Source organism: Numenius arquata, chromosome 7, assembly GCF_964106895.1.
Source record: "Numenius arquata chromosome 7, bNumArq3.hap1.1, whole genome shotgun sequence".
NCBI classification, from domain to species: Eukaryota; Metazoa; Chordata; class Aves; order Charadriiformes; family Scolopacidae; genus Numenius; species Numenius arquata.
In genome coordinates, this window is record NC_133582.1 from 39,941,032 (window position 1) to 39,966,975 (window position 25,944).

The 25,944-nt window shown below is 42.8% G+C and overlaps 1 protein-coding gene across 1 annotated transcript; it reads right to left on the reverse strand.

The window, feature by feature from the left end:
- Positions 1 to 2,544: 2,544 nt before the first annotated feature.
- Positions 2,545 to 25,627, reverse strand: CRTAP (cartilage associated protein). The gene is made up of 7 exons (XM_074150675.1): positions 25,190 to 25,627; positions 21,659 to 21,808; positions 20,907 to 21,078; positions 18,263 to 18,391; positions 16,507 to 16,652; positions 13,982 to 14,065; positions 2,545 to 3,270 (listed from the first exon to the last, which is right to left on the reverse strand). The coding sequence occupies exons 1-7, from the start codon at positions 25,625 to 25,627 to the stop codon at positions 3,211 to 3,213; spliced, it is 1,179 nt and encodes a 392-aa protein (XP_074006776.1). The 3' UTR covers positions 2,545 to 3,210.
- Between the last annotated feature and the right edge of the window lie 317 nt (positions 25,628 to 25,944).

The following is a 25,944-nucleotide window of genomic DNA, read 5'->3' on the forward strand; positions in this document are numbered from 1 at the left end:
TATCCCATCGGGTCAGGCAGAAGCTGCTAACATCGGAGGCAAACAACTCACAACAATCTGGGGTGGCAGAAGGGAGGCAAGAACCATATTCCCGCAGCCTCCCAAGAAGAGCTGGCAGGATCAGAGAAATGGAAGAAAAGACACTAATTTATTGCAGTCACATGTAAAAGTTGGCATTTAACGATAGCAGCAGAAAAAGAAAAATCAGTTAAAAGAACCTGAGAATGCTGAAAAAAGCCACAATAAATACTGAAGAACTGGAAGAGGAGCTATTTCTCATTAGAAAAGAACAAAGGTTTGAGAACTACTTATTAAGATTGAACTGGCTTGGGACCACATGTAGTGGAAATTAGGAAAGCCAGAAACAATCCACAGACACTTGAACAAAATGAAAAAGGGATCACAGTGCCATTTCAGGAGGCCGCAAGAGTATCAGTTGCCTCCTCAAGTTAAATGGAACGGTAAAGAACATCAGACTTACTTAATGTAGGCTTAAGAAAAATAAATCATTGGCTAATGGACATCTTAGTAAATCATGAAATCCCCACCTGAGAAGGCACAATGGCAGGGGATTTTAGCTGTAAGGTCGAGAACTGAGGAAATGACTGAACATGAAAAGAGATCAGCTAAGGAAGCCCCTTAAAGACAGACTCACAAGCTTAGCAGAAAATTGATAATACCCGAGAGACTTGCAACGGATGAATAACTGTTAGATGAAGAGGAAAAATTAGGGCTCATAGGCGCTAAATGTATCCCCAGTGTAGCCCGTTGCAGTCAATGGCGGGTTAACTTTGGTGCTAGGTGTTTTACTGGTGGAGTGAAAATATTACAATATTTTACCACATACTTTGTTCTTTAGAAAAGATTATAGCAATCTCCGACAATGTGTGCTGGAGGGGGAGTTCTTTAACTGGAGAGAAATAATTCTGAGTGGCAAACCAAAGAGATCCTGGAACTGATTTTGTATCATCTTGTACCTACTATAGTGTATGCCACTTGCTTCAGAAACAGGCAAAATCTAATTAGAAGCTTTATGCACACATGTTACTGCCACACAGGATGTAGAGTTACGGAAAACTCAGGTCCAGGAACTTGAATTATAGGCACTTTTGAGGTTTTGCCCTGCAGTACCTACAGACAGCACACGAGGGCTAGGGCACCACCAAAACAAATAGCCAAATAACAGTCAGTGCTTGCCAGAGCTCCTAAGCCAGTTTGGTAAATGGCAATAAGAAGAAAAGTAAACCAAAAATGTTGGAAAACGAAGGCAATGTATATAGATCCATCCACACCCAACTAACTCCATGCCCTCTAACGGTGGGATTTCTGGATTTGAAAGCTACAGTAGTACAAAAAACAAAGACGAAGTTATTTGGCCATACGATCTTAGCATCGATGGTGAAGTTCCTGAGGAGGAAATATGGTATTGCCCTATGCAGGTTGGAAAGCTGAGGGACAAAAGGGGCCTCCAGAGCAGCAACCTCACCCTTGAGCATACACACACCCCGCCAGCAAGAGGAAACTAGGGACAAACTGGAGAAGCTCCCCCTGCTGGGTATTATAATACATGTATTTCATGGGGAAGTAAGTGATAGTTTACAATCAACTGCTTGTTAAGTTTTAAAAGCTAAATTTTAAAAGCTAAAATTTTAAAAGTTAAATTTTTACATAAAATTACAGTAAGGGGAGTGCTAATATTGTGTGGAACAAAAAGCATAAGGAAATCTGACACATCCTCTCTATGCTCAGGGCATACAGCAGGCCAGATTCTGGTCTTACTATCACAAGTTGAGCTGGGTAAATCTCCTGAAGTTAAAAGGTTCTTGATAGATTTTGAGAATAAAATGGTCTGCCCGTCAACTTCAGCGGATTAGTTGTGGTGTAAGAGGACACTTAAACCTGATCCTGTGGATTCCCCTTTTGCTCTCTGTATGTAGATGCTATACTAGTACAGCATACAGAAGCTGTAGCAGCAAGAACTCAGCAAGGTAGTGTAGACCACATTTTGCCTTTTAAAAATGGCAAGATTTTGGGTTTGAAATTCACTTCCATTCAGCTGAATTTGGGTTCAGTCATAAAGGCACTGAATGCTCGTCTTCCCCTGATGTAAGTGGGATGAAACCATTTGCAGGACTTTTCGATTTTAAGGAATTGAAAGAGGAAAGCAAAGGATGAAATCCTGGATCCTCCTCTAAGGTCAAAGGGATTTCTGCTCTTCAGTTTTCTTGTGCAGCAATTCACTGCTCATCTCTAACACAGTAATTTCTGGGCCTTCTGTATAGAACTCTGCCATACAGTTAATAAAAATGTCAGGAATTGACATGCAAATATTTTTCACAATTCCACTCAAAATTGCCTCGGTCTCCACCTATACTTACTTCTGGATGAAAATTCTGCAGATAGTCCCTCAAGACAGAAAAAAACCCATGCGAACTGTTTTCTACAGAACAGACTGCTAAACACATTGACCATCATTATTTTATACAAGATTGGTCCTGCCTCACACGGGAACCACAAGTTGTTTCAATAGAAAGACTAAGAATTGGTAAGAAGAAGGAATTATTTATTACTCAGTTTGAAGTGACCTCAGTTTCACATCATGGAATTTCATTCAGTTTTTAAGACAGATCAACACTGCTTACAGAATTCTTCAAGCAAGTTTTACAAGATCACTAGTTGTGCTTTGCTAATCATCTTATTTCAGCTATTTAAATGTATCTTAACTTCTTTCAGGTGTACTGGGGTTCAGTATCACTTAACTCATCATCACAGATATATAAATAATACAATACATAGCTCAGAAAGTCTAAAGGAACTGTAATGTCTTCCATGGTTCATAATCTGACAAAAGTTCTTCAGAATTTAGCTGTACTGTTATAACTTAAGTAGAACACCACCGAAACGAGGAACCTTAGTGTTAGCCCAGAAAATACAGATAGTCTGCTTGGTTGTGTTTGTGTAAAGGGAAGAAAGCTCAGGGGGAAAATCCACAAGCACCAATTCTGTAAACGCACAGTGAAATGCCACGCTCACGGAAGACTCAGTGCAGCATGGAAGTGACCTTTTAAGAGTGGATCTTGTGACATAAGGCAAACCTGAAAGGAGCAGCTTTGAGGTATATCTAACCGGAACTACAGGCGACCAGTAACAATAGTAGGGAGCAACGGTGAGTCTTCACTTCTGTAAAACGCTTCGTAATGATTTCACTCATCAAGATTCCTTCTTTTCCTCGACTTCTAACAGCTCATCAAGGAATTCCACAACTTCACCCTAGAAAGGATTAAATTTAACAGAAACAAATTAACCCTTTACTGCAAAATCAGTTGAAATTTTTAACCATTTTAATCAAAACATAAACTGTAATAATAGGTGTAGAAATGTTTCTTACCACCCTTCATATGGAAGCTAGCCCAACAAGCCTATAAAATGCAAGTAAATGGCTCGTACAGGGGTAGCACAAGTACTTGCAGTGACATATAGACCTTAAAAGAAGGGTATGTTACACGTCACAGTAAATCCTCTTGTCCTTTTTCAGGTATTTAAATAGACAATGAAATCCTCAAACTTCGAAAGTTTGTTTAAAGCACCTGATAAATCAGGAAATTGTTACCATAAAAGATTAAAAAATTTTAGAAAGCTTCAAAATTCGAAGCAGAAGTGTTTTGTAGAACTGTAACTTTGACTTTGCATCTGTCTGCTCTGACTGTTTGTGTCCTCTATTATACCCTTCAACACACATCCTCTCCCTTTTCAACCACAGATCTTCACACACCATGCTTCAATGCTGGAGAAATGTAAAGAACCTGGACAGAGATACTATGTCATACTGGAAACAAATAGTTTGGGTTTAGATTCAGACCAGAAAATATTATATTTACAAGCTCTGCTCTGCTAATGCAGGGTACCAACACAAGATAACAATCCAACTTTCTCTATTTAAACTACTCCTGACGTGGTTATATGTCATACACCATAGTCAAATGTCTTCCTGCAGTCAAGGTGGAGTACTTTGGGATGATACAGCCCCACCAGCTGGAATTTACTACAGTAACTGAGCTAAAACCTGTTGTAATCACTTTCAGCCCAAGGTAACACCTTCAAAACCTTCTTGGCCACAATGTGCCCTTGTGGCCAAGAAGGCCAATGGCATCCTGGGGTGCATCAGGAAGAGTGTGGCCAGCAGGTCGAGGGAGGTCATCCTCCCCCTCTACTCTGCACTGGTGAGGCCCCATCTGGAGCACTGTGTCCAGTTCTGGGCTCCCCAGTTCAAGAAGAACAGGGAACTGCTGGAGAAGGCACAGCAGAGAGCTACAAAGACGATGAGGGACCTGGAGCATCTCTCTTAGGAGGAAAGGGGACTGGCGGCTTTTTAGTCTGGAGAAGAGAAGACTGAGGGGGGATCTGATCAACACCTATAAATACTTAAAGGGTGGGTGTCAGGAGGATGGGGCCAGTCTTTTTTCAGTGGTGCCCAGGGACAGGACAAGAGGGAATGGGCACAAACTTGAACATAAGAAGTTCCATCTAAACATGAGGAGGAACTTCTTTACTTCGAGGGTGGCAGAGCCCTGGAACAGGCTGCCCAGAGAGGTGGTGGAGTCTCCTTCTCTGGAGACATTCCAAACCCACCTGGACACGTTCCTGTGCAACCTGCTCTGGGTGGACCTGCTTTGGCAGGGGGGTTGGACTAGATGATCTCCAGAGGTCCCTTCCAACCCCATATCATTCTGTGATTCCGTGATTCAGTAGTGAAAAGCAAGCAGCTAACAGCAAACGTGCAGCAGCATCTCAGACTACTCAAAACTGACTGCAGCAGCCCATCTGCTGGCATCCTCAGAAATACGAGTATTTTCCAGTTGCTTTCCACCGCAGAGCTCAGAAACAACACTGCCTGAGACAGGAGACCCTGTGGAAATGCCTTTACATATATTCACTTTTTAATACAACTCAAATACGGATCCTAAGAGAGATGCTGATGCTCAACGTTACATTTCCAACCTTTTATTCTAAGAACTACAATGTTCTGTTAAACTGCCTTAATTTAACTGTGTTTTTTTTAAACTTTCCTGTCCTTCCTTTCTTGACATAAATCTATGTTCTAAAAAGGTCTGAAGATGTCATTTGGGCTTTTTCCAAAACAAATCGTCACTTTCTGATAGAAAAATACTCTGCTGGAAAACCTGATAAGCTCTTACTCACTTTCATATTTAAAATAAAGAGAATTTATAACAGTTATGTTGAAAGCAAGTCACCCTTGCTTGGATGCTCATTCTCCCGCTTCTCTTCACCCCCATTCCAAGTCTCTGTGAACTGTATTAGGCTTCTGAGTCTGCTCGATGAAGACTGCAAACAGTATTTTACAATCCTAATTCAATTTTAAGCACATTTTTGTTTAGAAAGGTATTCCTTAGGAAGAGAGCCCTTTCCAGACAACTGCAGTTTGAGACTCAAAATTTTACAATTTTCTATTCTGACAAGGGGATTAAAACCTCTGTCAGTGAAAATAATAAGAGGAAATAGGGAATTTTTGTCTATTTTCAATACAACAATTGTATTATGGATACGGTGATTAAAAATATTAACACCACATTTTTCAGAAGTGCGATTAGCAAGGAGAGAAATAATGAGAATCAAGCAAAGGAAAATAAAAGCAGGAAGAAAGCTGGCTGAAATAACTCCTGCTCTTGTTCCCTGCTTCACAGTTCCATCTCAAAAGACCGCTGAGTTTTTTCAACTATGAAGTGGTTTTTTCAAGTCCTGAAGGATGGCAATATATTTTGCTTTGAATTTGTTCAAAACATCTAAGTATCCAATTCAATAAAAACACAAGAAAAAATGCCAGCACTTTCATATTCCCTACTTGTCTTCCTGGTTGTAGGAAATCTGGCAACTGGAAAACAGGAATTCGACATTTCTGCACGTTTTCCTTTGTTAGAAGTATTTTGATTGCCTAAGGAGCCCAGTCGTGGGAGGAACTCAATACCACTTCACAAATGCACATGGAGAAAATAGCCACTAGGTCCAACAGCCACTATGCAAGCAGTTGAAAGTTACAGAGACGGAGGCACAGAGGACTTCAGGTCGTGTTTTACAGCACAGCTCCTACACCTGTGGGCACAAGCATTCGGGTGCCTCTTGAAGGACTACAGACAGGCACGTGCCATTAACTCCGAACAGTTACGAGACGGGGAATACAGGGGTCTACCGTCCTACTACCACAGGGCTCCCAGATCTAATTCAGATGGATTCGTTTACAGCTCAGGATCATAGTTTAATTAAAGAATGACAGATATTTAAAACGATCTAGTGTCCAGTTCTGGGCTCCCCAGTTCAAGAAGGACAGGGAACTGCTGGAGAAGGCACAGCAGAGAGCTACAAAGATGATGAGGGACCTGGAGCATCTCTCTTAACGAGGGAAAGCTGAGGGACTTGGGGCTTTTTAGTCTGGAGAAGAGAAGGCTGAGGGGGGATCTGATCAATGTCTATAAATACTTAAAGGGTGGGTGTCAGGAGGATGGGGTCAGTCTTTTTTCAGTGGTGCCCAGGAACAGGACAAGAGGAAATGGGCACAAACTTGAACATAAGAAGTTCCATCTAAACATGAGGAGGAACTTCTTCACTTTGAGGGTGGCAGAGCCCTGGAAGAGGCTGCCCAGAGAGGTGGTGGAGTCTCCTTCTCTGGAGACATTCCAAACCCACCTGGACACGTTCCTGTGCAACCTGCTCTGGGTGGACCTGCTTTGGCAGGGGGGTTGGACTAGGTGATCTCCAGAGGTCCCTTCCAACCCCATATCATTCTGTGATTCTGTGATTTTTCTCCTCGGTCTACCTGCAAAGACAACCCTCAAAAGGTAAGAGTCTGAGAGGTAGGGTGAAAGGCATAAGCATCTTTTCTATGATTCTATGAACTGACTACATGACCCAGAATGAGAGGAAGACACGGGGATTTCGATATTGCACCTTCGGTAACTTGACCATATAGGAACTTAATTCAGTTCACATTATTGTCATGCTCATCAGAAAGGAAGGATATTTCAGAAGACATAGAAGATCCAGACAGAATTCAGGTTTTTTATTTCTGGTATGTCTTCAAATCCAGAAACATGTAAGAAGCCCAAGTTTTAAATGGAAAAGGATATTTAAAAGCGAGAGGACTTGAAAAAAATTTTGACTGAAATCTGAAATCTCCAGTGCCTGACACTGATTTCTAAAGTAACGCATGATGGAAGCTGCTGCAGTCTAATGAGATGTACTGGGGAGTAAGAGAGGTTGAATTATGGCAAAAATATAAAAATAGTTGCCGAAACAATATACATACAGAAAATATGCTGTAATGCATCTGAATAATGCATCTGCCTGGATGTTGGTTATTTTTGAAAAAGTGAAAACTCCAGATTAAAGACAAAAACCCCACGTAGTTATAATATTTTTGCCTGTGCCTTCATGGTCCGAATGCGAAACATCTACACGTTGGCAGCCTAATGAAAAGGTGATAACACTACGTCAGAGGAGCTGATCACATTGTCACACTAGCAGCTGTGACCAGATTGATCACTGTCCTTGCCCCGTTAGCACTCACTTGAGATCACACCAGGCATTTTGCATGACTGAAGTCAGCAAACATTTCACAGGTGTTCACTCCAGGGAAAAAGCCTCCTGCCCGCTGATGCCTAATAACTTCATGCTGGCCTGCAGACCCGGAGTCCGAAAATGATTCTCTGATACTATTTAAGCATTTGGTGTAACAGAGTTCCCCTTGGTATCGGATTTTTGGCTCCTACCTACCTTAAGAGGAAGGACAGCATATTTACATGCAAAGTCAGCTGCAAACCCGTAATTCTCTCTGCTGCCAGCTACTAGAGGGGACAACTGCCACCCAGCTCTAATGCAGGTTACATCAATACGCTGCTCAGACACAGTGCTGATGTAAATCAGAGTTGAGCAATATACGGCCCAAAGCACGATGTAGCTGTCTGGCTGGTAAATAACGATGTGAAGCCTGACGAAGCTCGGGGAAGAGAAGGGTTTGCCGCCAGACCAGTACATGCCTGATAGTTAGGCAGCCAACAACTGGAAAGTACGCACATCTGGACTGCTTGGTCAGCTGCAGTGAAGCACGTCCTCGATAGCAAGCTGGCACTCGGTCCACAGTCACTGCCTCCTGGTTCACACTGGAGGAGTATGTGCCGCACGTACAACGGCTCTCCCGGCACCCCGTGACCTCCCTCCCTGTGCTACCAACCTCTTCCCTCTCCCAGTCCAGGGACGGTGGAAATCGGGAGCGTCAGCAAGGATGTATGGGAAAAGACAGGACAAGTATAGCCTGAAATATGCGGGGCATATCGGACAGGAGCCGGGGAATGCTCCCAGACTGGTGTGAGTGGTAGGAAGAATCAGAGGAGCTGATCTGATCAACTGGAGCCTCCAATTATCTGTCAGATATGCAAACTGAGCACCCTTGGTTTAGATTAACAACTGAACAGAGGCACAAACAGAAAGAACAAGTTTTTTACCACAGTAAGTAATTCAAGAAGGCTTTACAGAGGGTACGTGAGTAGGTGGATTATAATAAAAAATAATTTTAAGAGTTCTTAGTCAATTCTGAATAAGCTAACCCAGGTTAGTGAGATTGGTACAGTATTATAAGTGAAGCTAGAGCATTTGAAAAAATAAGTCCTAAAAAGGAGAAAAATGCAGAACTCCTCACTTATTACCGCAAGTTGAGTGTCCAAGACCAAGGTAGACATTGGGCCAGGGATTGTTGCTGGCCCTTCCTTATGCAATATTAAAGGCTACATTCACACACAAAAAACACAACCTCTTAGAAGAAACATCTGTACTTTGGAGACTCCTAGCCAGCTATTAAAACAAACAGCAAAGAGGAAAAGCTACCAATACATGTCTCAGTTATGGCCCACTTGAGACTGATCGTCTAGCACCAACTTTTCTTTCCACAGCACCATTTAAAAACAGTAGCAACCAGCCGCAGTTGTACTGCTCACTGACAGACACAGACGCTTCGCCTTTGGTTGCTAAGACTAAGCATTGCCTTCTGCGTAGCAAATATTAATCATTCAGGGGTCCTTGCCTCCACCTACCATCTGTTCTGTCCTTTCTCAGCGAGGACTGGAAAAGTTCTGGGGAAAAACAGCTTTCTTGCAATGACCCATACTTTCCATGCAGATCTGCTGATGGACTGTTCTATAGGGATTCCATATGCACTGCAGTGGGATAGCCTGTTCTTCAGGGAAGTAACAGAGACTATTAAAATAATAGTGTTCTAGAACGATTTAAAGTCTACAGAAAAATATTATTATGGACACGCTTTCATGCGTGATTATCAGTGAATGAATAAGAAACAGCCTTTATCCTAACTCATCCAACAAACTGATTCTTAAGAGACAATATACAGAGCAAGAAGAATTGGCTGGATCTTTGTTTCCTTATAATCTATGACCTAGAAGGAAAATATTTATTCCACAAAATGTCCCGCGGCTCTCCTTCACAGCAAAAATTCAGATTTTGCTAAAGCTCAAAGAGCTTAACGACTGGGAATTTGTTCAACGCTGAGAGTAACAGATTTGAATCCCTTATGTATTGGGTGTAGGTGGCAAGGCTGTGGTAGCGGGAAGGGTTGCAGGGGTGGCCTCTCTGAGGAAAGGTCAGCGCTGCCCCGTAACTAATGAGTAATTGTCCTGTAACTGTCCTGGTAACTAATTTCAGTAATTAATGGGAGTAGTGACAGAGTGTTAGGTTATGAAAACCAGCGGATTTTGTTCAGGGACAAATAACCATCTTGCGAGACTGAAGACAAAGTTTTGATATGGACAACGGTGAAGGATATGTGCTCCGTGAGCCTGACAGAGCCTGCAAGCGCACACCACACAGCTCACTGGCCAGCGATATTTTTTGAGGGGACACATTATTTTGGGATAACAGTAAGGCATGTGTCAATGAGTGGCTCAGCCTGAAAGGTTTATTCAGCCTTCGACCAAGAAAAAGTTCCTTGATCCAACCTTCAGTTAAAACATGAGAGTTCACTGTAACCACCTCAAAGCCCTCCCAGATCCTCCATGAGCATTACAGACCGGGCTGGACATTCCCTGGATTCTAGCAAGGGAAAAAAAAACCCTCAATTCTTCATGCAGAGAAATTATTTGGCCCTTAACTTGTTTATTTTTCAGGTATTTAGTCCACAGTGTGACCCACTGTCACATGCTTTATAGGGTGTTTTTTTCCCCCAATATTAAAAGACCTTAGTTGTTCTTTACATGTATGTTAACTACTTTCTCAAATATTTTTCCATTTCATTTTTTAATGATATATTCTGAACATGTAACTGTTCTCTTCCCATATACTATGGGAGATTGCAGTACACTGCAGTTATTACAGTAGTATTTTACAGTAATCCAATAAATGTGCTTTCCTCTTAACATTTTTATAATGCCTATAAAACATGAGTCAACCCAGTTTCAGAGCAACTTCAACGTTGCTCCCCTTGCACTGAAAACAGAAGCCTTCAAGTGGCCTCTGAGTGAGCTCTACTTAAGCTCTCTTGCCTGCTTTATGCTGCACACAGAAGCTTAAGAAAATCTGGGCAGATAAAAATTCCTCCCTATGTCGGTACCTACAACCTGGGGACATCCTGCCATATTAGCCCAATGATGATTGCAGCTTCTCGTGGTAGGTGGAATAAATGGAAGGAGGAAGGAAGGAATGGAAGGAAGAAGGACCTTTGACCAAGAGCCACATCCAACGGTAAAGAAGCAAGAGGGGAAAGCAGGAAGCTTCTGGAGAGCCAGTCACACCATCAGTTAATAAACCTGAAAATATGTTGCTAGCAATTCCTGAACAGAAAAATAGTCTGAATTCAGATTATTATATGCTATCAGTAGTCCACTGGGGCCCTTGTGCTTTGATGCTATTCCATATGTTTTCCACGCTTTTCACAGTCACACTAGTTCAAGACTTAATTCTCCTTTGCATCACACTTAGGAATGGAGCATTTGAATTTCAGCTACTATACAAATGGACACACACATTCTATACAAACAAAAAAAACAAGATACCAAAAAAGTAGATCAAAGCTACCAACAGTTTTTCACCTACTGAGTAAGTACGGAAAGAAAAAAAATCACATTGTAGAATCATCCCAGCCAAACACTTGTAGTTCTTATGTAAGTTAGAACAGCTAAGTAGCTGTCTGTGAAAAAAAATTCCTCAAGAACACTGACTTTACGGGCCAGAAACATGTCTCATACAATTAGTGCAGTGCTGAAGTTATATCTACACTAGCTGAGTATGTGGCTCTTAACGGCAGTTCAGTTTGCTGTTTAAATCTGTGCAATACGAGGAGTTGTATCTATTATAGCCCTTATGCATTACACGTCTGAACAGAAATCAAAAAGCTTGACTATCCGTGGCCAACTGAGATGACAACACTGTGTAATGTTCTTTTAACTTCGCTGTGGAAAACTGAAAGGATATTTAATAATTACTTTTAAGAAAAAGTAATTTGTAGCTAGTTGGCACTAGCATTCCCTGTCACCTCTACTGTGTTAAATGTTTGAACTACAGTTTTTCATTTCCTTGTGGAAAAACATTAATAAAGTAACACGAACAGGACAGTATTTCTTGCAGTGACACATGCAAAAATCATTACTGTATGTTCCAGCCTCTGCAATTACTGCAGTGTGTTACTGGAAGAAGCCACATGTTCTCACTTGCTTTGCTAATGGGATTTAAAAAGACACATGGATGACCTGGGATACGGGAGCACTGAGAAGTCTGAATAAAGTGAGATTCTCCACTTGGGAACAATGACATATTCACATAAGAAGAGATCCTCTTGCCACCTCAATCCTTTGGCTTCGCTCAAGGAAACAGAATGATTTTCTTTCTGCAGATTATTTTACGGGCTTGTTGGCCCACACGCAACTTCACAGACAGCAAACATGGACCACAGGAACTCACCAAAGGTATGGCCTATGGCCCAAGAAGCACATGGTTTAAATAAACAGAGTCAACTAAAAGGAGAGGTTGCCTCCATCCTTAACAATTTTTAATAAAGCTTTTACTGTAACACCTTATCTGGGTTTTTCATCAGTTTTCAGCATTCCTTTGGAATAAACTTTTCTATCCGTGCCAGGAGAAATATTAAAAAAAAAAAATTCCACTTCCACTACCAGGTCCTGCCCATGCAGCAGAAAGTGCAAGGTAGCGATTTTACCTTCGTGCTATTCCTGCTCTGTCTGGGCTCCCTGGAAGCCAAAGACAAGTTCTGGTAGCCAGGGATTTATGAGTTCACTACCAAAAGCCAGAGCCAAGCCAGAGGCGTGGACAGCTTCCATCCCTCCCAGGTTCTTCAGCCCTAGTTAGGAAAGGTACAGAAGCCCTTCAGCTTTTCCCTGGGAGAAGAGAATGGTAACTTCCCTAATGGCATGGGGTAGGGATATCTGTGTCGTGATCGGGCCCGGTAATTTTGGTTGCTTAACCTAAACGTATAATCCAGTGTACTGTGACTTCCTTGACACTTCCCCAAGAGTTTAATTGACGTTTCCACTGTAATTCCCTCCTGCAGATTGCAAGGTCGTTTGTATTGCCCTGGTGAAACGGGCTACAGGAACGAATGCCAGCAAATGAACACTCGTTTATACTACACACAGCGCTTGAGGCTGAAGAGTGTTTCTGTAATCCCTCCTTGTAACAACATATGGGGAAAGCCCCTGCAAGGGACTGCTTCTCCCATCCCTTAATTCCTCATCCCCGTGTTTTGAAGCAGCAGATGTGAAAGAAGGAAAAAATTACAAATTAAGTTTATGCCTAACATAAGAAAACATTATGGGCAAAGCATAAAACCAACAAGGAAATACAAAAAAATGCTCAAGTATTTCACACCCTGATAAAAATCCATATGGACTAGTCCTCATCTAAGCTTAACCTTATAACGAGCTTATTAAACCGTCTTTCACAGAATTTTACCACAATGGAAAGTCTTCCTAAAGTCTGGTAACCTTGCAATGGAATTTTATGTATAGAGCAGTTTTCAGGTCACTAGCATACTGAAGGCAGGATAGACATGTTATTACTTCTCCACTATAAAAATATTCTCTCTCCTTATGTGCTGGATAGCATAAAAATTGCAAAGGTGATTTCTTTTTATAACCTAAACCATCTTTCTCTTTTCTAACTAACAAACATCTCAGCAGTGCTCATTACAAGTACCGTGCCCCATGCCGTAACTGAACATAGCTCTTTGCCAATGCTAGCAATGAACTATTCCATCATTTGAAGACTTTTTTAAACCTTTAAATGAAAGGTTCTGAAAACAAAGCAAAACAAAAGGCAACCCAAAGCCTCTATGATTTATACTTCAATTTCAGCTGTGGGAGACAAAGAAATGCTCTTTTACTAATTTAACTACTTTTCTTGCACAAAAAAAAATCCACTTTACATATTTCCAGTGTAATAATAGTCATTATATGTTATTCGGCCATGAATTCCAACCATTTAAGATGCAAGACTAGGTGACCAAAATGTTACTGTGTGGAAAAAAACCCAGATAACAAGACTTCACTTCGAAAAAAATGACAATTTAGGTGGTTACTTCTGGACAAAATTATAAGGATCTTTAATTTAACCAACATTTCAGAAAACAAACTCCAGAAAAATATTGGGTTTAAATATATATACTACATCTCTGCCCCCTGGTGTTACAGCTTGCAAAGTGGATTTTCTTTTTTTCTGGGCTCAGTGCATTATATTAACCTTTGTGTTAACACTGTCCATATTTTTTTAAACGGTACGTGATGTTCTTTGGGTTTGTTTCTTATATTCCATTTACAAAAGAAAAGTTCGTGATAAATTGGTCAAGGTACAAGAAGATTTTTCCATATTAGCTAAATCCTGGAATTCCATCTATGTATCATCTATGTATGATTGCTGGTTTTTTTGACCATGATTTCCTTTCTAGAAAACTCACCTCATCATCATCCATCAGATGTTCCTTTGCGAATTCATACATTTCCAACTGGAGTGTGGTTATGTTGTGGTATCGAACTGCCTCCTATCAAAAAACAAAATCTATATGTTACTTCAGGGTAGCAAGACCCTGAAGTGTCATCACATGTCACCTGAAACTATTCCAGTGAAGTCAGACCCAGACTTAGTAAAAGGTAGATCCCAGGAGGGTGTTATAACCTTTCAGAAAGGAAACAGCAGAACAACAAGCAGCGTATCCAACGTTTTCTGTGGATCTTTCTAAGCACAGGCTCCATTGGTGTGAGAAGAACAAAGCACTCTCCTCTTTCTCATGTTTCAAAGCATTGGCGAGCCTGAGAATACGGAATGAGACTGCCAGGGCTGAGCAGCAGCCTGTGCCTGCATTCCAGCGGGCTTTGGACGCGAGAAAGCCTCTGTCTCTCACTGCACTGGCTTATGGCGGCAGGCAGTTCTAGGAAAAAGAGACACTAAGCTATTTTGCACGATAATGACTCACCACCCCAGCCCGAGTCTGGGGTAGGGAAACTCTGCATGGTCACCCACCTGTCCCTCCTCACGTTCCTGGCTCTTTGCCTGGACAGCACAGTTTAGCCCAGTCACCTACTCTCATAGTTGTGAATACCAACAGTAACCTACTTTGATTATCCCGTTGAACTCTTTCTGGGGAGGAAAAAATGTTCTTTCACAAAAAACATGTAAAGCTTAGTGCCAGAGCCAAGTGCTGCTGTCACCCTGTTACCACCTTGTGAAAATAAACCAGAGGCTCTATGGTTTTCATGGCGAGTGATTAGGACAGCAAGCAACTTCAATCTCACTGGAGCCTCCGATTCTATGAAATTCAGTGAAAATTAGTGACGCACATTTACAACCAACCAGTTAAGAATCCTATTCAAAAGATGGGTTGACATAGTGCTTAGTGATGGGTGGGGTTTTTTTGTTTGTTTGGTTTTTTTTTTATCAGTTAGATTGATGGTTGGACTAGATGATCTTAAAGGTCCCTTCCAACCTAGACAATTCTATGATTCTATGATTCTGTTCATAGCTACATGGCTCAAAGTACAAGAAAATACAGCTAAGTGCATTTAATATTTTATATTTAGCAATTAAATTATGTGTAGTCCCCAGCTCCTGAAAAGTTATCAATGAAACGTTCAGAGGTAACGTGCAGGGCCCTTGTTCTACCCTCTCTGCATACGGATGCCAAATCTGCCTGTGGCTAGCAGTTCTATACTGTTACTGCTCCTCACTCCTACCAATGTCAAATATTGCCTCCAATATGGCTATAAAGCACAGTTCTTTTCCCAAAAGCAGTCACAGAGGACCGGTCCCTTTCCCCTGTGAGCTCAAACTCGCTGCTGCTGCCTGAAAGAACCAAATGTGTTTTCTATGTCTTCTGCCTCAGTTGGCCCTGCGGGGCAGGCCTGGGTTCCCAGTGTGTGCAGATAAAGTGTGTTGCGCAGAACTCAACAGCTGTCCACAACCAAAAACCACTTAATTTAAACAGAGTGGTAACAGCTGGAACATCACCACTGTTGCTTCTGCTAGGTTAACCTAAATGACTGTTCATTAAAGAGTCCCCTTCAATGGGGAAGCCATGCAGTAAGAGAAAGCACTAAATTTAATTTGTGGAACGTGTATAGCTAATGACTAACTACTTGTAGAGCACATACCACTGGTGCCTAAGGAGTCACTCAGGTGTCACAAAGCAGTTAATTCAGTTGCACGACATAAATCCAGGTAACAAGAAATGACAGGACATCCAACCTGATTGTCAGAGTCCAGGCTGCAGGACGCCAGAAACACAGCAGAAGTGCTTTTATATGGAAAACTTCTCTGGACGTGGAAATTTAACTACAGCATAGAAACCCATTTTTTGAGTAATTTTTCAAAGCCAGATCATAATCACTGCGGGATGGACTGATGTTTACTGTGGGTTCTTTGCAGCAAGTATTCTAACACAGATAATTAGGTGCAATATGGCCGTGAACTTTTTTCCATCCTCATACACCCAACTGTGTTCTAAATGCAGTAAGTGGAAAGCGCGTTTAGCCAGGCTTGTTGTACCCAGACACATTCCAATGCACACAGAAGCCGAAATAACAAGCAGGTGAGCAACCACAAGTTGGCAAATAGTTAAGTGATAAAAAAAAGCCTGAATGTCACTGGAGTGATCTTTTCATCAGGAGATTTCAGAGGCCAGCTGCTTTATTTGTCGAGGTAGATAGATATAAATATACCTAAGCGGCAGACAAGTACCAGCGTGAATTTACTTGTCATCATATCATATTATATCCTATTGTGGCATATTTCAACACAAAGGGAAGAACTATAATGAGATTCACGATCTACATTACATAGTATGCCTCTGTGTACAACTCGCTAATAAAACAGTATGTGTTTAACTCCAGAATCAACAGATTAACCCCAATTTTCAAAATCTCTGACCAGTGAGTTTCAGGGAAATATCTGAATGTGTCTAGAAGGCATTTTAAATAATTCACTTACCGATCTGGGCTGAAAATCCTCTTCTTTAAGTCCCCATTTGTCTTTGTGGTACTGATAATATACCATGTTCTGCTTCATTACTTCATCTTTCTGGTCAAACAGAAGGTAACTAGCAGCACAAGCAGCTGCATTCTTCATGTCATTCACTAATTAACAAACACATACGAAAATCCAGATAAGGTAAATGAACAAATTCCTACTATTCTCTAAGCTCTGAAAAACTCAGATGGAAACAGGACCCATTTTCTACCTCTCCACCAGCTGTACAGAAAAAAAACCCACATTGCTTCCCAGAAAGGACATGCTATTTTTGTGTTCTGAAACAGGTAAGACCATGATTAAAAAATGGGGATTTACCTCTGATGGTTTTCTATGAAAATCCTAACCAAACATCCCTCCCAGGTGTCCCAGTATCAGTGAAGTATCAGCCCACAGCTTGCTGATCCCCATTGGGACATTTATTATAAACCTAACAAAAAATAAATTTAAAAAAACCCACTTCTTTGTACTAGAGTTCACAAAGAGGGAAAAGACAAAGTGTAAAACCTGTAGTCAAACATAAGCAAATGTCACCAATGGCTTGCTGCTACATGGCTGAATTTGTCTTCCCTTTGATGTTGGAGCCTGCAGGAGTAGCTGTAATGGCTACATGTGTTCTTCACAGTGCAAGTAGTTCCTCAAGAAACCACAAAAATCACTGAATGATTTACCTATCAAATGTGTAGTCACTGAGGACCAGAGCACTGCAATTTCTGTTGAGTGGTCCCCTCCTTCTTCAAAACCCATGTAGCCCCATGTGCACCATTCTAACAGGAATATAAGAATCCACTAGAAAAAAGCGAAAGGTATGAAAAGTTCTGTAGGTTTGTCTGTAGAAAAAATTCTGAACAGTAAATTGAAAATCGAGTGTTTATTCCACAGAAGTGGAATAGTGGTGCTATGTTAAATGTGTTGCCTTGAAGTTACAATCTTACTTCTATCTAACTGAATGAGTTAGAAGTTTAAGAAAAAACTTCTTGTTAGAGCTATACATTCAGCTGCTTAACACCCATGTGCACCTGACAGCTTGACCACCACGGCTTTTTGGCACAAACTAGGTTTTTTTTGTACAGAGGTATACAAAATGAGTCTGTGTCATTGCACATGTTCCAATGTCTAGGAAGTGGCTGACACTGTTTACCCTAACATGTTATATTATGAGTTACTTCAAAAAGGCAGAAAAGTTGGTGTATTATTTAAACATCTAAAATACATATGATGAACATTTATCACTTATATGAACATTTATCATTTATATGAAACTCTGAAAAGTGTAAGCAACTTGTGCTGGCAGTAGGTATCACATAAAGAACGAAGGGCAGTGATGATCAGATCACATTTACTCTGCAACTACCTCATTTTTCCAACACCCAAATGGAAACCAGTCACAACCATGCATAACTTAAAACAGAAGGGCCTGTCTGGGGAAAAATCCAGCCCTTATGGGACTTATGCTCAGCAATTTATTTTGCCATGGACAATTTTACGAGCCCGTGCTCTACACATTATGTTTATCTCCCATGTCTGTTAACTACAGTCATAGAGGGAGAAAAAGATGCCAGGCAGCTCAGACTTTCTGCCCCAGAACAGGTTAAAATGCAGATTTTGGAGGCCACTATTTACATTCTAAAGAAACATAACTAGAGGAAAAAGATTATGAATGGAAGCTGTCCCACATCATTGCAATGTTATTTAAGCACATTAAATCACTACTTACATTTATAATAAGCAAACTGCAAGTAATGGTACATGGTGGCCACAAATTTCTCAACAACAAAGCCTCCTATAACGGGCGTCAGACTGCTCTCACACTGCACTTTGCATGCAAGGACTTCAATATAATGATCTAGAAGGAAGAAAACAACAACATAGGATACGGATAACACACAGTAACTTGTTATAAGCCCTCCTATTAGCTACCCATTAAAGTTTGGCCTTATAAAGCTCTCCTGGGTCCTGCATCTCTGCATCTTGCTGCTTGGAATTACCGAGCACCTACAACTCCACCTGAAGTACGTATCAAGCACTGGTACTCAGCCCGTCTGTAAAAATCAGTGCGGTCTGGACTTGAAATGTATCAAAGCTGCAATTCCAGAGAACCAAGCAGTTAGGTTTTACTGACACCTTCAGGCAGTTTGTGGCAGTAGGCTTTATATAGAGTTGCTGAATACTGCATTATTAACTGTGAACTTAACAGTGCTCTCTTCTTTACTTAATCTTGAGAGTCTTTACAATTTAATTAAATTATTCCATGAATAAGGTCCACATGCTGCTGAGTGCAACTGTCACAGAGAAATTCAGCATGTCATTGTAACATAAACCTCCAGAGATTGCCGCATTTTGTGCCTGCAGTGTGGATGTTCTAAAAGAGAAGATAAACACAAATACGCTGCTCACTACAGAACAACTTGCAGCCAGAAATGTTTATGTTCATAAGCTTACCTGGTCTACAAAAGCCTTCTACAATGGGATAGCACTAGAGGTGATCTTACCTTCAAGAAAATACAGTCCAAGAAAACCTTCCATCAATGAATTGCAAGTGTTTTCAGGATATATAACATTAGACAATAATACCAAACAGAAATATTTTAAAGCCTTAGTTTCCCTCTTAGCCACTTTTGGCAGGTGAAAGCAAGTTATCTCAGCTTGTGCAGCCAGTCCCTGACCAAGGCAAAAGAACAGCAAAGGCCCCTTCCCCTGTTTTCATCTCTGACAACTCCTACCATGAAGTGCTGAAGCTAACTGAAAATGATTGGCCAAATGAAATTACCAGACCTGTCTTTTACAAGAGCAGTGGAGTCTCTGCCACCATTGAACAGTAGTGTTCAATTCCAGCCAGCATTTAAAGTCAGAGACACAATTCCCTCAGTGAAGTAATCCCAAGCAATGAGGACAGCTGGCTCATTGCTCAGGGATAAATAGGTACCTAGTGCAATCACCAAATACTTACGATTAACATTTTTTTTTTCTGTATCTACTTTCTGCAGTAAAAACCTCAGAGGGAGAATGTATGTCCCTGGAGCAAGAGCACAGTTCAGCCCAGGCAGTGCAAGTAAATATGAATTTTCTTATCTCAAGAACAAAATATTTGAAATGCATACATATGGCTGTGATGACGTCATGCAGTAACTTCTACATTCCCTTCTCTCTGCTACTCCTGGGAACTGCTCTTTCCTTCCAAGGAGGAAGAGGAAGGATGACAGCAAGTGCCAATCACAGCTGAGCATGGACACTGTACTCTTTACAGTCACTTGGGGGTTATCCTGATGTCAGGGCTCTGACCTGCTGGGGAAGAAGGCCAGTATTTCTTACTTTACCACCTCTGCTTTGACTTTCACTCCTTATCTGCTGTCCTAGGCACATGCCTGCTTTGCCAAAGAGTAAAGTCTGGCTTACAGAATAGCTTGCTGTAGCTGTTCCATGTCAGCTGTGTTGGTGGATACCAGTTCCGCACAGTGAGAAACTGTAGAGCTGCATCCATGCAGCATCATATTCATCATTCATGCATCCACATATTTCACAAGTTCCCCTTCACCAACACACCTGATGGCGTTAGGACAAAAAGTCAGGCTGGCTTTCATTCTGGCAACTTAGAAATTCTGTTGCATTTTTCATGTTTTTAAGTTTGTTGAGAAAACGTGCAGGCATTCTCCAAACAAATATTGTCAACAACACTGAGCCCAGAGCACTGGAGAAATAACTTGTTTCTTTCACTACCAAAGAGCACAGGAAACGTGTGCGCTCCATTTTGACAACAATCAAAAAAGGTGGTGTCCCTTTCCCTTGCAAAGCAATGGGGTTTTTTTAAGCTACATACTTAAGAGAAAGAAATCCTACCTGCTAGTAAAACTCTACATGACAAGATGAAAAATAGGCAACAGAAGCTTGTCGTATTTATGGGAAAGGAGATACATATCACCAGACATATCCAAACCCCAAAGCAGATTTTGAAGGCAGGCTAAACACCGAGCCTCAAAGGTGGCCAAACTGATACTGAAACGATGGTCAAGAGACCTGTCTGGATAACTCTTGCTAGCGGGATGGAGTAGTTGTTATTACTCACACATCTATCTTACTCTGACACACACTTAAATTTCCATGTCAGCGTAAGAATTCTCTGTTCTGATTTTCTGACAGCCCTCATTTACGTTGCAGGGATTAAAAAAAAAAAAAAAAAAAGTAAACTGGAATTCAGGCAGTTTTCAGTGAATCTAATAAACTCATCTTGGCCCAAACTGAGCAGGGGGCAACACGTGCATTGCAAACTCCAAAATGAGGAACAGGACGTTGGCAGCCAATCCTACAGATAAACTCAAATGTGCTTTTGGGACATTTTTCCTTACTATTTCTTAACGACTCACCTGCAATGGAGAGATAAAAGTCTTTAAAATCTTTGATCTCTCGGGAGCCTTCACAGGCTGCTGTACAGTCATCGTAGGCTTTGAAGAAATCAGGAAGAGCCAGCTCCATGTCCGAGATAGATGTTCTCCAATTGTCACCGTTGTACGCTCTCACAGCCCTGACAAAGAGATTCTGAAAACATGGCAAGAATGAAAACCAGCAGTAACTGATCTGTGGAAAGCTGTGTGTACATTCAAATACAGTAAATGATGTCTCTGCACTTCTGGATTCCTGTATAAGCTGTTACCCAATTAATGTGAGGAAAACACATACAGATGACTAATGGATTTTACCAGAGTATGTAATTCCATTTCAGATCAACAGAACAGTCTGTTGAACAGAGGGAACAGCGTGATTCTAAAGCACAGGTTTTGACAGAGATTTTCCATGGAATCTTAACTCCAAATGTCCTAGTTATTTTAAGCTGTGCCGCTACAGCACTCACGCATTTGAATAACTCTCTGCACCTGCTCAGCTTGAGCAGTCATCTGCATGTAGTAGCTTTCAGGTATGCCACTGTCTATGACTTACTGTGACTTATGGAACAGTGAAAAGCATAAGAGGTAAGAATTACTGAACGCATCAAGAAGACAGCAAGAGGGAAAGGAGAGTAAGAACCAAGAACACGTAAGTAAATGAGATCCTTGAATCTCACACAATAGGAGGAGTAACAGAAAGTTCCAAAAGACCAGGCTCTGAATAAAAAGCGTACCTCATAAGGCTTTGTCTCCAAGTCTTTAATATGCTCCTCAGCATCAGGTATGCTCTTATAGTAGGCCATATTTCTTTGCATCATTTCATCATCTGGATGCTTCAGGAGAAACGTGTGAGCCGCTGCAATAGCTTTTGGAAGATTATTAGCCTAAACAGGGATGGGGAGAGGAAGAAGGGGGAAAAAAAAGGTTAATTGGAAAAAAACAGTTCAAAGTTTCCCAGCTTCCATCAATGAACTTTCCTGCAGACTCTATATTCCCAAACTTACTTCTATGGAAACAACAGTCCCAGCAGCTCCAACAGTACGATAAAACTGATATAATTCTTTGCAGTTTTACTCCTAGCTGCATCACTAGGAACATTATTTTTTTTTTCATTTTAAAAGTATATTATTGTTGCAGATAGCACAGATGATGATGGTAAGTCAAAAAGCAGACTTTTTTTCCCCTTCCCCCTCCCCTGTTTATAAAGCTGACAAGGCAGAAGATTATACCGTTGCTCCTGTGTGGTGGAATTAATCTCACAGCAATTACTGATGTTAATCTACGGCTAGCGGGCAGGAGCCATCACTTCCCATGTTTACACGGCGTTTATGTCACTTACTTCCCTAGCACTATAGAAGACAATATTACAATGATATATCTTCCTGGTGGTGTTACGAAGTTAGAGCAAACAGCAGGGACTTGCTCAGTAATTATGTCCTAGTGTACTATGTGATTTTCTGTAGCCATTTTTAAACCAATTTTAAACCCTGTTAGAGAAACTTTGTGAAGTATGTAGTATCCCTCATTTACAACTGCATGTGCCAAATAAATACGTACTTCTGTGTGCATGCATTTATAATTTTTATTTTATATACATACATATTTTTATAAACTATATAGTATATATACATGTATTTAGGAAGAGTGAAAGTAAAAGTCTCATGTATTTGTGAAATGTTAAAACCTTTTCCCTTCTAAGCCAAGAATCGTATCAACACATGCAGCACAGTGATGGGCAGGCGATATAGAGCTCCACCTCACATCTGAAATAGCTTAAGGAAGTGCACGTATAAAACTATGAGCAAGAACCACAAGCTTATATGCACGTGCACTCTTCTGTTTGCATCCATAAAAGATCAGAAAGAAACACGAGAGATAACTACACCAAAGAAACACTTCAGCTCTAACACGAGCTCTAGCTGCTGTGCCGCTATAAGTGTCCTGGTCTGGGAACTCTGCCAGACGCCCTTCCTGGCTGTCCCAAAACTATGCACTTCCAGCCAGCCCACACGGTGCTAAACGCAAAGGGAAATCTCAGCTGCACTTTCGTCAAGTTCCCGGTTTCTTTTGTGCTTTATGCTTTAACCCTGTTTGTTGCTAGGCTGACAAGTCTCCCATTTTTGCTTAGTCGTTAGTCGAAACTTCTCATTTCAATTTTTTTCACCACCAAAAAAAAAAAAAGTTTCTGTAGAAGCACATTCCTAAGTGAACTCAGTGGCTCCGAGAAAGCTCCCTCCAGAGGAGCAAGCAGCAGCACAGAAACATCTACTCCCAGGACTTAAGACGTGGCAAAATCTCCCCATTGAACCCACCTGAATAAACACATGGTCACTCTACAAAATGACGTAAAGCATTTCCCTCTGCCTTCTTCATGTATTATAAATCCTGTTGGGGGGGGTGCAGGGTGGGGGAAGTGACATTCCTTTCTTCTCAACATCACCAGCCAGGAGAAAGCCCTTTGTACACAGCAGTTTGTACCTCTAGAAGGGTCATTCAGAACTCCCTGGGCAAGTGGCAAGAGCTCAGAGCTGGACTACAACCTAATCAGACTGACAATATAAACAACTGACACTAAAGGCAAAGCCACCAAACTGCACCGCTCCAACCTACTGCAAATGGGACTGAAAAACAGTTTAAAGGGAGAGGGAGGCATTTCTCCAATTCCCCTGTCACATTCCTCCCTGTGGGGTATTGAACTGTATCAGAAACACCAAGAAGGAATGGTTTGTGCAGTGACCAAGGCATCGAAAACTTTGTATGTACCACAAGAGGGGAATGAATAGCTAAAAGTAAGGCAAGAAATGAAAACATTTGTGGTGATGTCATTTTGGTATCCATTTATGGCTCTGAGAATGAGAGGAGTTCCTACCCACTCTGTTATTCAAAAGAAATCTCCCCTGTTTGATACCTTCTGTTCTGCATGTGTGCAGAGGCTTTAATGCACAAAGGTAAGTTCTTCTGTACAGTCCTAGAGATGGCACGCAACCCTATATAATGTACACTGGGATATGTTGGAAATGAATCCCTAAAAGAGAAAACAATCTAACCAAAGAGTTCAGCTTGTTTTCTCCCCCGAGAGATGTCTCATTTATTGGAAATGCAAGTAATTGCAGTATCTGAGGGGATGGCAGGAGGGATGGACCTTGATTTAGAGAACAGATGAAGATGAGGAGGAGGGAAGAAGCTGTCAGTTAGATCCTGGATAAAAGGATGACAAGAAGCTAGAAGAACAGGATGAAATCTGTTAAAAGAGGTGTTTCCCCCCAGCCCTGGCTGAACCAAGAGCAAAAAGTAAATACCATTCCAGGGCCAGCATTAATGTCACACTTCAGCAGCCAGCTTTTGCTTTATTCCTTCCTGTGGGCTGTAACCAAACTGGAGTTTTGCAGGCATCAGGCTATCTGCGAGTCACAGGCTGGGGGCTGTTGCGCTTGAAAGAACTGGACCAGAAGAGAGCAAGTGAGGAAGATGGACCCACTGGGGGCGAAGAAGCAGCGAAGAGCACTTGCAATAGCAGGGGGTCTTAAAAAGGGTCGTGACATGAAGGATCTGAAAAAGGTTTCAGAGAAAGGCAGAAGAAAGTTAAGTCTGACAGAAAGATGAGAGGGGCAGGGATAGGAAGAGCACAACTACAAGGCAAGGAGGCAGGGTCCAGTGGCTGAGGGTCTGGGAAGAACTGGAGGGACTAATCAAGGGGACGCGCTGGATAAGCTGTGGAAAAACTGGTGAAGAGCGAGCTGGACAGTACGCTGTGGGCTAGCAGGGGAGAAGACAATGGTGATCCCACTGTGGGTTACACGAGGTGGGTGGGAGGAAGGGGCTGAAAGATTTGCCGGGGAGCAGATGATGAAGTGCAGGGTGTCAGGGACTCGGGGGCCCGACCAGGGAAGGGGGAGAAATGGAGTTGGGGCAGATGACAACTGATGGCTGAACTGGTGTGGAAGAGGCGATGGGGAAGGAGACTATGCACCAGAGTAACCTGCTCTGGGGCCAGGCGAGAGGCTGGCACGACAGGCGGCCTCTCCAGCATTGGGCACACATGGCACCCACCTCCATCGAGGCTGTGCGGGGACATGCCACACTGTTCCCCTGGCACGCTTGGCTGGAGGGTCACCAGAGCAGGGAGGACTTTGGGAAGCGGAGGCTGGGGGTGGGTGGAGGAGCAGGAAGGCAAGGGCAGGGCAGAGAGATGGGGCGGGAGGGAGGATGGATGGATGGATGGATGGACAGACAGACAGACGGACGGACGAGGGTCCGGGCCTCACCTTGAAATAGGCGAACTGCAGGTACTTGTAGGGCTCCCGTCGCTGGAACTCCTCCAGCAGGTCGCGGCCGGGCTGGGCCTGGCGGAAGGCGGGCAGCCCCTGCTTGCAGCGCCGCAGGCACTGGGCCCTCCGTAGCACCCCGGCCAGCAGGCGCAGCTCGGCCAGCGCTGCCCCGCCGGCGGCGGCGGGAGGGGGCTGCCCGGCGGCGCTGCAGTTGCGGTGGCAGAAGGCCTCGCTGTCCCGCAGCAGGCGGTAGAGCCGCATGCTGACCTCCAGGTAGTTGACGCTCTCGGGCCAGTTCTCGGTGCTGTACTGGTCCAGGCCGTAGCGGTAGGCGGACTCCAGCGGCATCAGCTCGTCCCGCGGGAAGCTGCGGAAGCTGTAGCGCTCGTACTGCGCCCCCGCCGCCGCCACCAGCGCCGCCAGCGCCAGCCACATGGCCGCCACTTCGGCCACCACGTCGCCGCCGCGGGGAGAAGGGGAGCGGTGGGACCGAGGCCGGGACCCGGGGAGAGAGCGGAGGTGGGACCGGGGGAGGGATCCGGTCGGGGGCGGGGGAAGCCGGTCCGGGCCCGCCCCGGGGAGGGTGTGCCCGGCCGCGGGGGAAGGTCGGTGGCGGGGAACGGGGGGCCGGGCCGAGAGGGGATAAGGGAGGCGAAGGGACTTTATCGCTCTCTACAACCACCTGCGGGAGGGTGTAGCGAGGCGGGGGTCGGTCTCTTCTCCCAAGGAACAAGCGATAGGACAAGAGGAAA